This window comes from Copidosoma floridanum, unplaced genomic scaffold (genome assembly GCF_036245765.1).
Source record: "Copidosoma floridanum isolate Cflo_tuat_1 unplaced genomic scaffold, Cflo_Japanese_pri ptg000001l, whole genome shotgun sequence".
Lineage (NCBI taxonomy): Eukaryota > Metazoa > Arthropoda > Insecta > Hymenoptera > Encyrtidae > Copidosoma > Copidosoma floridanum.
In genome coordinates, this window is record NW_028321878.1 from 13,997,646 (window position 1) to 14,010,743 (window position 13,098).

Genomic DNA, 13,098 nt, shown 5'->3' on the forward strand with positions numbered 1-13,098 from the left:
GCTGCTCTATGTTTTTATTTAGTTTATCTGAACAAGCATTGTTTTTAAAGCTAACATAAGTTACGAAGAAACATTTTTCACTACTACGAAATGTTTTTACTGATTATTTTGGAGCACTGTAATACAGCTTTATAGACGATAATTAAAACTAATCGAGAAAACTTATATTCAATTTGATAAATACACAACGACATGATAAATTGAGTGCGAGTATTTATTTATTTTTAAACAAAAAAATTATTGTTGTAAGTCGTAATTTATGTTGATTTGTTTGTTTTGGAAAGAAAAACAACGTTAAATTTGGAGCTATACGTAACTACACGAATAAATATTACAAGTATATACTTTGCCCATGAATAATAATCGAAAGTTATTTGTGCTTGCAGCTTAGTATTAAAATATTTTTAAAAACCGTGTCTTTTTAGCATAATTGCATGGAATTTCGCTTAATGATATTTAACGCATTTTTATAAATATAATAACAAAAAATATAATATTTATGATAATAATAAACCGTAATTGATCGAGAAAAAAAAACATTTGTCGTTAAAGTGTGACAAAACATACATAAATCATGGTGTCAAAGCGAAATAACATGTTGCACGTAAAATATTTCCAATTCAGCAAAAGGTCGGTACAAGACAATTGGGTACAAAACAATGAGCGTTTACTTTAAAAAATGGCCTAATTAGACGTATGAATAATATTGACCTTGCGTATAATATGATGATGTACACAATGAGATTCAGCGTAGAATACTTTATAGCTTAAAGTCAAAGGTACGATTGTACTTCGTAAATATATAAAAAAAGGGATATTGTAACCATAGAGGATTTTTCCACTCACCTTTGACATATTGATTAAAATTGCATATATTATACTCATTTAAGGGTATTTCTTATCAGTCTAACAGTATTATATCTAAGGTTGTTCGAGTAAAGAAAAAATATATAAACAATGATCATGTGAACAGTGTAATAGTTTTTGTGTATGGTAAGGTAACGAAATAAATCACATTTTATACTCTCGCATGGATATGTTATTTGAATTTTCATGTGTCCTTTCGGTGATGGTTTTAATTTTAAGTCTTGAGTATTTTCATATTCGTGATAAAAATCAAACAGCACTATCGACTTTTCATTTTAAAGAGTATTTTGCAATTGCATAATGAACAGAATAAGATTTTATTGAAAATTATTTTTTTTTATACAAAAAAATAGTACTACTGAGCAATGATTATTATACATCTGATTTTTGTTTAAATCAGGGATAAATCAACAAGTAAATATTTTTATCGTAAAATTTTATACAACTTCGTATAATGATTATTGTAATCACAATTTAAGAAAGTTATTTTTTCACCATGTGGTAGTTTTGTTCGAATTTTAAACCAACCACATTACAAATAACAGGCTTCATTCAAAACTATTCTAGATTTTTATTTCGATAGGATATAAGATAGGACTAGAAGGATAACCTCCTGCTCCTCCTAACTGTAATCAAACATATTTATTTTTTATGATGTTTATGACTCCAACAACAGCGAGCAAGACGAAGTTCTATTTTTTATTAGTTGGTGAGAAAAATTAAATCGTTCGCTGTTTTATAAAAAAAACAATTTGAATCTTAACGTTTATTTAAATAATTCCGCATTCGTTTATCAAAATTTTGTTTATTAATTTATCCACTCTAATTCAAGTCATGTTATCAGAGAAGACAATTCAGTCAAATCTCGAGTAAAAAAGAATTTTTTGTTTATTATTTTGATACACTGTTACACATTTTGTCCTGTACAAAATAGATTTAGTCAAACTAGGCTTGTACCTCAAGTGACTTGAGAAAAACGTTATTAATAAATTCATCATTTTTATTAATAAATTCATCATTCAAGAATTTTTTTAATAAATACGAAAATTTACCGCAACCATTTCGTTTTAAAAACTTCGAATTAAGTTTGTATTATAGTTGTTAGTGATAAACAATAGTCACCAACATGGCCAACAGCTAAACGTGTAAAATCATGCGATTTGAAATAAAATATAAATAGTAGACTAAAGTTTTCAAACGCTTCCAGAAGTTATAATTTACGAGTAACGGTTACACCAAATGTTGGCTCACACACGTGAACAGAAAAATCATCTTTGTTTGCGCGACTCTGAAAATTTTTGTACCGTAACAAAATGACAAGCTCACGCGATATCATACACGTTTCTCTCTTTTGCTTTTTCCCCTCGTGTCCTTGTCGTACAAAAATTTTAAGATAACAGACTTGCTTCCTTGTACTTGTACTGCACGCTTTTACCTCGTAATGTTGAGATTGTAAGTTGTTCGACGTTTTAAACTCGTAGGTTATTTCTCATATTCATAAGGCAAAAGGAGATTTTTTCTAAATTATTTATCAATTTTTTTTTTCCATCAAATTTTTAGGAATATTTTTTTTTTTTTACAAAATTATTTCACCGAATCTATTTTGTATGTGATATTTACGAAGGTATTTTTCAAGCATCTGGATAATTTTTAGCAGTAAATATGCGTATTTTTAGGATGTATTTATAAATTTTAAGTTATTTTTATTCGTTTGAAAAAAATTTTTTTTTTTTATTTAAGAGATGAAAACTGATTAAATAGTCTTCATCATACGAAGTTCAATTGTAATATAAATAATTACACATGGCAATTATTTTTGGAATTTTTCTTCTTCATCAATATTTTTAATTTAATAGAAAAATATTTTTTTTAAACTGACTTTTGAAGACAACAAAATTTCCAACAAACCGCGCCTGAAAAATCACAAATAAAAACAAAGAAAAGTTAGTTTGTATTTTTAGATCGTTGATTTTTACGAAATTTCATTTTTATTTGTACATGATTCCGGCGAGAGTGAAATTTTGATACTCGAACAAGAACGAGTTCCGTTTCCAGTCCAGAAATTTTTTAGAACGCGCTATATGTTTACTGGGTCTTAAAATCTGAGCTATTTAAATTTCTCCATGTACGTTATTTGAGTAATTTTAAATTTACTGTTTTTACCCTTTTTAAAAAGTATCGAGAAGGTTATTAAATCTAAAAATAGCGGCACGATATCTTCATGAAAAAATTAAATTATAACAGTTTGGAAACTCGTTCCAAGTAAATTTATTTTAAAATACACTATTACTACTGTAAATGAAAAAAGTGTAATCTTTTACAAATCATAATTAATTAATTAAAAAACTTTGTCTCGGTGTCAGTCGACTTATAATTAATTTTAGTTGAAATAAAAAATTTTCTTTTTTTTTTCCGTACAAAGATTACATACATGTTGATGAAATAAATCTTAAAAAAAAAAAAAAAAAAAAAAAAATTCAAGACGCTTCATTCAAAAAAACAATGCTAAATCACCGTATGAAATTCCCTAAGCAAATTCTAATGATAAACTAGTGGAACAATTTTGTTTCCAGTAAATATGGCACACTTGGAGAACAGAAACCGAAATTTAATTAAAAAATTAACATTGTTATCAAAATTGTCACGCTTGTGGGGTGGCTGGGTATAGAGACTGGTAATCTGAAAATCATCCCCAAACCCGTTGACTCGCGCATAAAGCAACAGTCGAAGAAGGTTCACTCCGAAGTAAAAAAAAAAAAAAAAAAAAACGACCCACGTCGTGGACACAGAGGAGGACAAGTCGGAAGCAAAGGAGGGCCAACATCCTGCGAAAGGGAGGCCAACGTTTTCCCCGGCGCGGCCGCGCTCGCTGATTTTCAAGTCCTCGGCTAATGGCCGGGTAATCTCTTGGCGTGGATAAGTGGAATCGCGCCGGCGTGTCCTAGAAGCCGCGGCCGAAAAAAAAAAAAAAAAAGAAGGAGACGCGGCAGTCACAGTGCGACGACGACCAAGAGACGAGGCTTTCGTTATAGTGTCGCGCGGACGCTCGGCAAAAGCGAAACGTATACAATTTTTACAATACCTTCGATGTCACGAAAAGGCACACCCGGACCAGTGAGGGTCTAGAAGCCCCGCGTGACCATTGTCCCCTCGTGGCGATGAGGCGTAAGAAAATCGGTTGGCTGGGACTCGAACGATAGAAAAAAAAAAAAAAGAGAAAAATAACGCAAAATGTGCCGATTCGCGCTGGTGGCCGTTGCTCTCGCGCTCCTGTCGGGGGCTCGCGCCGAGTGGGTCGAGATACCCCAGTTCTCCGATCGGGGCAAGGTTTACAAGCTGCCGCCCATACAGTTCCCTCAGAGCGACGGACTCGAGGGGTCCACCTTCCACAAAGTAAGTATGCCTCCGTTGATTGTTGCTCAAGTCTCATGCCACCCAAAAAAAAAAGATGCTGATTTTCCGCGTGTGCGCGTCGTTTAGGGTCTGCGCAACGTCAGCGGGGTGTTCGACAGTCCTCGGCCGGTGGAGCCGCTGTTCGACGCTACCATTGTGAGCTTCACCACGGAAAGGACGGTGAGCACCGTGGGCGTCGTCCAAGACCCGGAGTCGGCCGAGGACGCGACGGAGGAAGTTGGAGGGCAAATGTCCCACGTACGTAAAAATGGCACTGCCGCGTGCATACTCGTCGAGTTTAGCGAGCGGTACGACGAATCGGTGCTCTTTGGACTTTCTTTTGTTTTTGTTTTTTTTTATAAATATTTCAACTTTTGGTCAATTACTTATTTTTTTGCTATAGTCTTGGAAATAAAAATTGTTTTCTATTTTTAGCACGGTACGTTTTTTTGAAAAGTTTTTGCTCCACTCTGAAAAATTTACCTCCAAGTGTAATAAATTCCGCTAAGTCCGGAAAAGTATCAGTTTTTTGAATTAACAAAGCATTTGAGTTTAAATAAAATTACTATGAACATTTTGTTTTTGGAAAAACCACGCTTAAGCTGCTGTTACTGCTGATGTACATGTAATTTAATTTTCATCACGTTTTTAATTTTTTAATCGGAATGATTCACAATGCAAAAAAAAAAAAAAAAAAAAAATTGAATGCCCATCATATTTTTTCGATCATTAAGAATAGATAATTAATAAAATATTATAACTTACATCATATTCGATTAATGCTTTGAAAATTTCTAATTAATTGATAAAAAAACAAATGATGTAACAATGATGATTTTGTTAAGTTGTATCGATAAAAATAAATCATTTTTCGTGCACTAAAATGGGTGTATAAACTCGATAAACTCATGTGTATGATTCTAGTTCGACTCACCTCCATCTGCAGATGATACAGGACAAAGTGATGGTGCAGACTCATCGGAGACGATAACGAAAGCATCAATTCCTAATACATCAGAGTCAAACCAAAATTTCAATAAAACTGATAATGACAAAGGATTCCTCGACTATCTACCTGTTGATCTTTTGAAACGGGTGCACAAGACCCTCAAGTCTCAGCCACCCAATTTGATAGGGAAGATACGATTTTTGAAAATGTTCGAGAAAACTTTGCTGGAAGAAATAAGTATGGATGTTTCTTAGTTAAAATATTATTTATCTAACTTTCTATTTTTTTTTCTTTTTTTTTTCATTCGTTCATTTCTCAATTTGATTATGTACTTTAGAAAAAAAAACTTAAAGAATACACCGTGATATTTTTGTTAATTTAAAAACTTTGATCAAAGGTACATTAAACCATTTTCTGCTCTTGTGGAAGAAATTTTTTTTTCCTTTTAATTTGATTTCCATACACCAGACACGTTTCATTCGTTAAATTACCAACGTCGTGTAAACTCAACTTCAATTATACAGAGTCGAGGATAAGCCACGCCCTGGCACCCACGCGAATACCCAGAGAAGCCCGAGAACACGATGAAGGACTGGGGTTCCCGTCACTTGAAGGGGCTCTAATGGCCATTTCGTTTTTGACATTTGCTGTCTACTTGGTCAGATTGGTCATGGTAGGTATATATATATATATCTTACGTATGGATTATTCATGTTATTTTTTTCATTTTCTAATTAACGATTGTCTTCATTTATTTTTGAAATATTGGCATCACAGTTGTAAAATTAACTTAATGGAACTGACAAATATATATTTGCAGTTGCTTTTCCGAAACGCAAACAACAATACCGCGGGAGCTTCGATTTTGATCGGCAGGAAAAAACGATCGATAGACCACATGGATGAAGAAACGGCTAGGATTCTTAGTTATTTGGATACGCCGTTACCACTCCAGTATTGATTGATTTGTATAACGAAATTACATTTGTCGATGTGAAAAATAAAATAGTTTGTATTGTTTTAATGATACTATAATGACAACGAAATTAAAAATTGTGATTTTTTTAGCAGCAAACAGTGTTTGTTTTCTTACTCCTTACATTGTGCTTGCACGCGCAAAGGTATTGTATATTTGCAATAATTTTCCTTCCCATACAAAACTGAATTCAGAGCTCACAAATTTGTCAAATATCTTTAAAAAAATACATTTCAATTATTTTGATACTAGTTGAAAAAATAATTAAAATTGCTTGTATCAATTTAAAAATATTAATTTTCATTTCATTGTTTTTATTAGACAGCATTATTGAATTTTTCAATGATAAAAAAGTAGTGATGTTACGATTACGTGAGCTGTTTTGTAGTAATATCGGGTGCATCAGAGTATCCATTTTACTTCCTTAATTTTATTTCTAACCACTGAAAATAACACTGCTTTTACAAAAGAAATATTCGATTTTAGTTAAAATTTTTTTTCTTTGCATGTAGTATAGTTCCCACACATATGTGCACATGCATTCGTAAATTTCTAATAAATAAAGGTAAACATTTGGTAATATTCTATGAATCAAAAGAGTTTTGAAATTATATAATAATAAAAAGTAATTTTGAGGTAAAAACGTGGCCCGTATTTAGCGCGCGCAAATTTTTTATACTTCATCAAGTAGGTACATTCGATTCCTTCGACTTCTTTCGACCGTCGTATTCCGAGAATAACATATATATATATATATATATATATATATACTGGCCTAAATCTCGAACGTCTCGCTTGAACACTTTTTTGGGCACGTTGGCACTTTGGAGTTTGGAGTTTGGAATCTCCAAATTGAAGACACGGAGACACACTTGTCAGTTGTCAGCTTGCCATTTGTCAGGCTGGCCAGTAACAGATACAAAAATAAATGCTCCATAAGATTGCATTGAAATTTCTTTCGTTCAAGTTATTTTCGCATTTTTTAACAAAAAATTTAAAGAGGACGATGGCTGATTCGATGGACGTTTTTAGCATCATTGAGAATTTAGCTAAAAATCAGTACAAAAAGGTTTACCGAGGCGACGTGCAATATGGAACCGCTGGCTTTAGAACAAGGTGTGTTTTTGGCTAACTTTTGGTCGTTTACACTAATGTTTACGATCTCGTTCTGTAGTGGTTTTTAATAAAAATAACTTTTTCGCCAGAGCCGATCACCTTGATCATGTATTGTACAGAATGGGATTGTTAACGGTTTTGAGATCTCAAGCAAAAAAAGGTAATACACGTTACACATTTGTTTTTTAAGCGCTAAATTAAGAATTTATTCATGAATCGATGAGAAAAACAAATTTTTAACCATTTTTAGCTGTCATTGGAATAATGATAACAGCAAGCCACAATCCAGAGGCAGATAACGGAGTTAAGCTTGTTGACCCTCAAGGTGAGATGTTGGAGGCATCCTGGGAAGAAATCGCGACCAAGTTTGTCAACGTTGATGATGACAAAGTCGTCTCAACTCTCCGAGAAATCATAAAACAGGAGAACATTGACACAAGTTTTCCTGCATCTGTCATTATTGGCAGAGACACGAGAAAGAGTAGTTTGCCATTGTCTCAGGCTGCAGTTGCCGGAATCAAGGCTATGAATGGGAAACTACAAGATTTCGGAGTCGTCACGACACCACAGCTCCATTACTTAGTTGTCTGTACAAATACAAATGGTACTTATGGAATACCTACATTAGATGGTTATTATGAGAAAATAAGCAAGGCCTTTAAGACTGTGGCAGGCATGACAAATGATAGGGACAAGTACTTGGCTAGGCTACAATTGGATGCTGCTAACGGGGTTGGTTCTATGGCTATCAAAGAGTTTAAAACCCGACTTTCTGGTGTGCTCGATATTGAAATTTTCAACTGCGGTGATGGAGAACTCAATCTCAATGTAAGAGATAACAATCACCACTCTTTACATAGACAATGATCAGTTTTTGTTTGTGAGAGTAAGTATAGATCATTCAGTGATACATCGATGAATTTCAGTGTGGAGCAGATTATGTTAAAATTCAACAAGTACCTCCACTGAACGTTCCATTGCAACCGTATGTCAGATGCGTCAGTATTGATGGAGATGCCGACAGAGTGGTTTATTACTTCACAGATGATCAAAACAAATTCTACCTTTTGGATGGTGACAGAATTGCTATTCTGATGGCTGCTTACTTGAAGGAGTTACTTTTACAAAGTCATTTGGACGTGCAACTGGGACTGGTACAAACGGCCTATGCTAATGGAAGCTCTACCGCATACATCACCGACACTTTGGTAAAAATCATTTTAAGTTTTTAAAATTCAGAGAAATTACATAAACTACACCCTAGAATTTAAAAAATGTTCTTATTCACTTTCTACTTTTCACACTTCACTTAAATCAATGAGTTATGGAAAAAATCTGCAAACATTTAATAGGTATAAAAATAGCTTAATCCTAGTTATATTAATTAGCGAAAAAAAATGAAATCTTACCTTGGTTAACACTTTTTTTTAAACAATGATTAGTAAAACTTTGTTTACTAACTCTAGTTAATCTGGAAATTCATGTAAATCACTTTGAATTTGACCGAAATTTTACAATACCTATACTTTTACAAAAGATGTGAGTGTTTTTTCTTTGATAACGCAAATAGTGGAAATTTTGAATTTCGTGCTCCCGTACGAAATGTGTTTTTTTTCGTGTACAGTTATCACGTGGCCGGGTTCTCCGTGCAGCGACACATTTGTAAACAGATTCGGTATATTTAAAAAGTGACAGCCCCAAGTTTCCAGTTTTTTAATTATTATTGGTTATTCTAAAATTTTACAAACTCTAAATATCATTTTGTAAAATTATTTGAAGTATCTCAAATCATTGCATTCAACGCAAATCTGCTTAATAGTTTTAATCAAAAAATGATAATTTTCCTTATGAGGTTATGTTTGGGTGTTGCATGCATGTAAACACTCGAAATTGCATCATAAATCATAACATTAAACTGAAATAGCATATTTTCTTGAAAGCACATATACTTATACCTAACATAAGTAAACAATGGAGCGTAACAGAGTGTACAACTTTGTCAAATCGCAAGTACAATCTAAATTACGCGAATACACGTTGGGAATACATTCACACTATTTGATCCCTGGACCCAACAAACATCAATTTACTGAGAACGATGAAGATAACGACACGAATTTTGACCTTTTCGAGACAGAATTGTTTCAAAGATATCCTTACTACTGTGATTTTCCAAAACCACTTTTGCCTCCAGGCAAAGATCAACGGGACTGCTACGGCAGGGAAGATGCAACTATGCAGCTTATTCACACAAAAGCCAGAATAGATTACGATGTTGACGTGTATGTTAAGCGTTATACAAAGTGTTTGAAAAAATTGGAAGAAGCCAAGTTTGATCCAAAGAAAGTTAAGTGGGACAGGGACCAAAAGAAATGTACGTTACCCAGATGTGCTGCCGAAACAGCAGAAATTCTAGATTGCGATCCAGATCCGTACTTTTCTGGAAATTACAATTGGTATTACAGTGGTGGTACTCTCAATGGAATTTCGTCTGGCACCAGGAATATCCTTGTTTTTCCCTATGCCGGGGAGCTCGTTGCCCTCCCAATAGAACTGAACGATGACTGTTTTTTTGTACCAAACTACAAGTACGCCACAAAATTACCTGTTAAGGACAACATTTACCAAATAAATTGTTCTGCCTTCAACAACAGCGGAAGAGTATTGATTAGACACAAAAACACTTGCCATCTCTATAATCTTTGCAATTTAGCTGAAAAAAAGCTACGAATCATGAAAATAAACACTCAAACGTCAGAAGTTCCGTTAATATCAACGGATCTCAATCCATTGGATTTAAATCAATATTGCACTGCAAACGTAGAAAGAAATGTAGCAATTTACGATGTGCAGGAAGAAAAAATTGTAACTCAAGGAATCATTTCATCTGACAAGTCTTTACCAGACAATTGGGCTTTCATAAAGTACGACGAAGCCGATGAGAATATCATAAAATTCGTGGACAGGCACTGTGTTTATCACTGCGACGAGAGGCAATCGATAAACACACCAGTACTTACCCTGAGCCCTATCAGTGCACTGGAAACGTGCGAAAGTATTTCCGTGTACATTGCCAGCTGTAAAAGCGACTACTACTCTTACGTAGGATCGAACCACAATTTTTCCTTGTTGGACCAAAGGTTTCCTAAAAGTCCCGTAGTCAAAAAGTGGACTCATCAATTCAAAAGCTGTCCACTCTTTGCCGATGTTTGCTACAGAGAACAAAAAGAGTTTGTCGTGTTTGCCAGTCAACTGGCCGAAGAGAAGGCCTTGATCTTGAACACGTGGAGCTCCGACCAAGTGGCACCCCAAACCTGCAGCATACCCTACACCCCACCCAGTTACATGGACACCTTAAGCGAAGCTCAGTACCAAGGCAGGTGCCTAAACCCTTATCTGCGCAAAAGATTGCAGATGTGCAGTACAGGCTGCATGGCCACCGTTGATCAGTCCAGCGGAGGCATATTCCTGTTGGCTCAGAACTCTGCCAACGACATTTTTTACCAAGCAATAGCCCACAACGAGCCTGTAGATGATCATTCCTTGCACACGAGCTTGTACAAACTAGACATGTGGGACAGGCAGTACCAGAAGATCACTCGCCACGACGTGATAGCTCCTTTGATAGTGACCAAGAGAACGAGCGCCCGTAACGTATTCCGCAACTTTAGCAACACGAAACTTCAGGTCAAGGAAAGTAGCAAGGAAGTTCAAGACGACGAGGAGGACTTTCCGGTCCTGGATCCAAAGTGGAAGAGGTCCGTGGCCGAGCTGAACGTGTACTGTGACATTTTAGCTCCAGAGCTGAGGTTGCCTTGGGAGATGATGGAGGACACTGCGCTCGTTCCCATAGCCGCAGCGCCCCATCAGAAGGTTCTCTCTTGGCTCGGACGCAACCAGGAAGATCCGGAGAGAGAGGCCATAGAGATGGTTGACGGGCTCCAGCAGCCGGAACCTCTCGCCTTTGTCAAGAGCCAAGAGGTGGAGGTGACAGTCGATCCAGAATTCGAAGGCCTACAGGATAGCGAGATGCTGCATCTGTCCCTGCCACAAGTCAGGAGGGACACGCCGGCTCGCAAAAAAAATCCCAGGCGATCGCTGTACGTTCCTGGATTTTAGATGCCAAATCTGCTACATACTTAAAGATGTTCATAGAGGAAGTAGGAAAAATTATTGTGACTACACTTTTTTGACTCTCGAGACTTGAAACGATGTCCATTAGTATACGTTATTTGGTGCGAATTTAATGCAAAGTTCGATGTTGAAGTCTTTCTTTTTTTTTTTTTTTTTACACTTGACACTTTTGATTTTTTTTATTATTTGTTGTTTTGATTTTCTGTAGTTCTATTTTATCACTTTTGTTGTCTCTATAACTTATTTAAGAGCATTTTTTTTACAATGTAACATGTAAGGACACTCTATCTATTCGATGAGGAATAAATAAAGCAATTGTAATTTCTCTAAATTGAAAAAAACAATCTTATACATAATATGTTATGTGCTTACACATCTAAGATCCTACTATGTTGATTGAATGACAACTAGAAAGTACCTGTGGCGTGTGTACCAACTGGCGTAAAGTACTTGCACCACAAAGCTTTGGAGTTCGAAATTGGTGTTTATTTCGAAGCAAACGGCCACGGCACTGTTATTTTTAAGGATTCGGCTGTTCAAAGGATCCGATCTGTGGCTTGTGACAAAAGGTCTCGATACTTTTTGCACTTTCTCTTTTTAATTATCTTCAAATGTATTTGAAAAGCCTTGATTACTCAAGAGTGAATTTGAATTGTTATTCCCAGTATTCCTGAAAGTCAGCAGCTAGCAGCTCGGAATCTGAGCCACGTAATCGACGTGATCAACCAGACTGTTGGCGATGCCATAAGCGACATGCTTGTGGTCGAGCTTATTTTAAGGGCCAAAGGTTGGGACGCGGCTGCTTGGGAGAAAATGTATCAAGACCTTCCGTGCAAGCAGGTGAAGGTCAAGGTTCAGGACAGAAATGCCATTACGACCACCGATGCGGAAAGACGTTGCGTTTTGCCGAAAGGACTGCAAGAGCGAATCAATGAGATTGTCGCCAAGTACTCGAAAGGAAGATCTTTCGTTAGGTAAGCTTGCAAGAATGCAAGTTTTTATTTTTATTGTAGATTTTTTGTAATATATTTCTAACTGGTCTGTTGCAGACCTTCTGGAACTGAAGATGTCGTACGAGTCTATGCGGAATGTGAAAATGCGTCTGATATCGAGAAATTCACTGCCGAAGTGTCGCTGGCTGTGTTTCAATTAGCTGGAGGAGTTGGAACCGAACCTGTTGTTCCATCATAAAAGCAAGAATGATGTTTTTTGCCAATTGTTCGATTGTGATTGAAATTTTATATTGTTACTACTTGCATTTACATTTTTACATGTCAGATCATTTGATTTTATACATCAACTCACTGAACAAAGATTTGTAGCGAAATACTAAGATGTATATTTTAAGTGATCTTGGATAAAATAGGCATTTACCGTGTTATCATTTAACTAAGAATGTGTTTTAAGAAGCTTTATCATTGAACAAGAATGGTTTGTAGTAATTTCAAATGACGAATATTTTTGTACAATAAAACTTTGTAAAAAAAATTTATGAATTTTTATAAATAAATTAAAAAAATACTATGATAAGATTGTGTCACGTAATTTAAAATAACATAAATCCCAATAGTCTTTGTTGCGCCACTTGGTAGGTATGACAACTGTATTGATTTCTGAAAACTATTACGAACCTGAGTGTGATATAAAAAATATAGACCACGTT

The 13,098-nt window shown here is 35.2% G+C and overlaps 2 protein-coding genes across 2 annotated transcripts; both read left to right on the forward strand.

The window, feature by feature from the left end:
• The first annotated feature begins 7,039 nt into the window (after positions 1-7,039).
• Positions 7,040-12,885, forward strand: nst (phosphoglucomutase 3-like protein nst). Its single transcript, XM_014354655.2, has 7 exons — positions 7,040-7,301; positions 7,391-7,461; positions 7,552-8,129; positions 8,228-8,509; positions 11,847-12,004; positions 12,101-12,409; positions 12,485-12,885. Exons 1-7 carry the CDS (start codon positions 7,114-7,116, stop codon positions 12,624-12,626), a joined length of 1,728 nt encoding a protein of 575 aa, XP_014210141.2. The 5' UTR covers positions 7,040-7,113; the 3' UTR covers positions 12,627-12,885.
• Positions 8,892-11,913, forward strand: TAF1C-like (TATA box-binding protein-associated factor RNA polymerase I subunit C-like). The gene has a single exon (XM_089591641.1). The coding sequence runs from the start codon at positions 9,273-9,275 to the stop codon at positions 11,418-11,420; it is 2,148 nt and encodes a 715-aa protein (XP_089447767.1). The 5' UTR covers positions 8,892-9,272; the 3' UTR covers positions 11,421-11,913.
• Positions 12,886-13,098: the final 213 nt, after the last annotated feature.

What these genes read in the sequence shown, in the direction of transcription:
- TAF1C-like (XM_089591641.1), top strand. Translation starts at nt 9,273, where the DNA reads ATGGAGCGTAACAGAGTGTACAACTTTGTCAAATCGCAAGTACAATCT.
- nst (XM_014354655.2), top strand. Translation starts at nt 7,114, where the DNA reads ATGCTCCATAAGATTGCATTGAAATTTCTTTCGTTCAAGTTATTTTCG. An exon ending in ATGGAGAACTCAATCTCAAT is followed by an intron (nt 8,130 to 8,227) that starts GTAAGAGATAAC and finishes GATGAATTTCAG; the next exon opens with TGTGGAGCAGATTATGTTAA. An exon ending in AAAGGAAGATCTTTCGTTAG is followed by an intron (nt 12,410 to 12,484) that starts GTAAGCTTGCAA and finishes GGTCTGTTGCAG; the next exon opens with ACCTTCTGGAACTGAAGATG.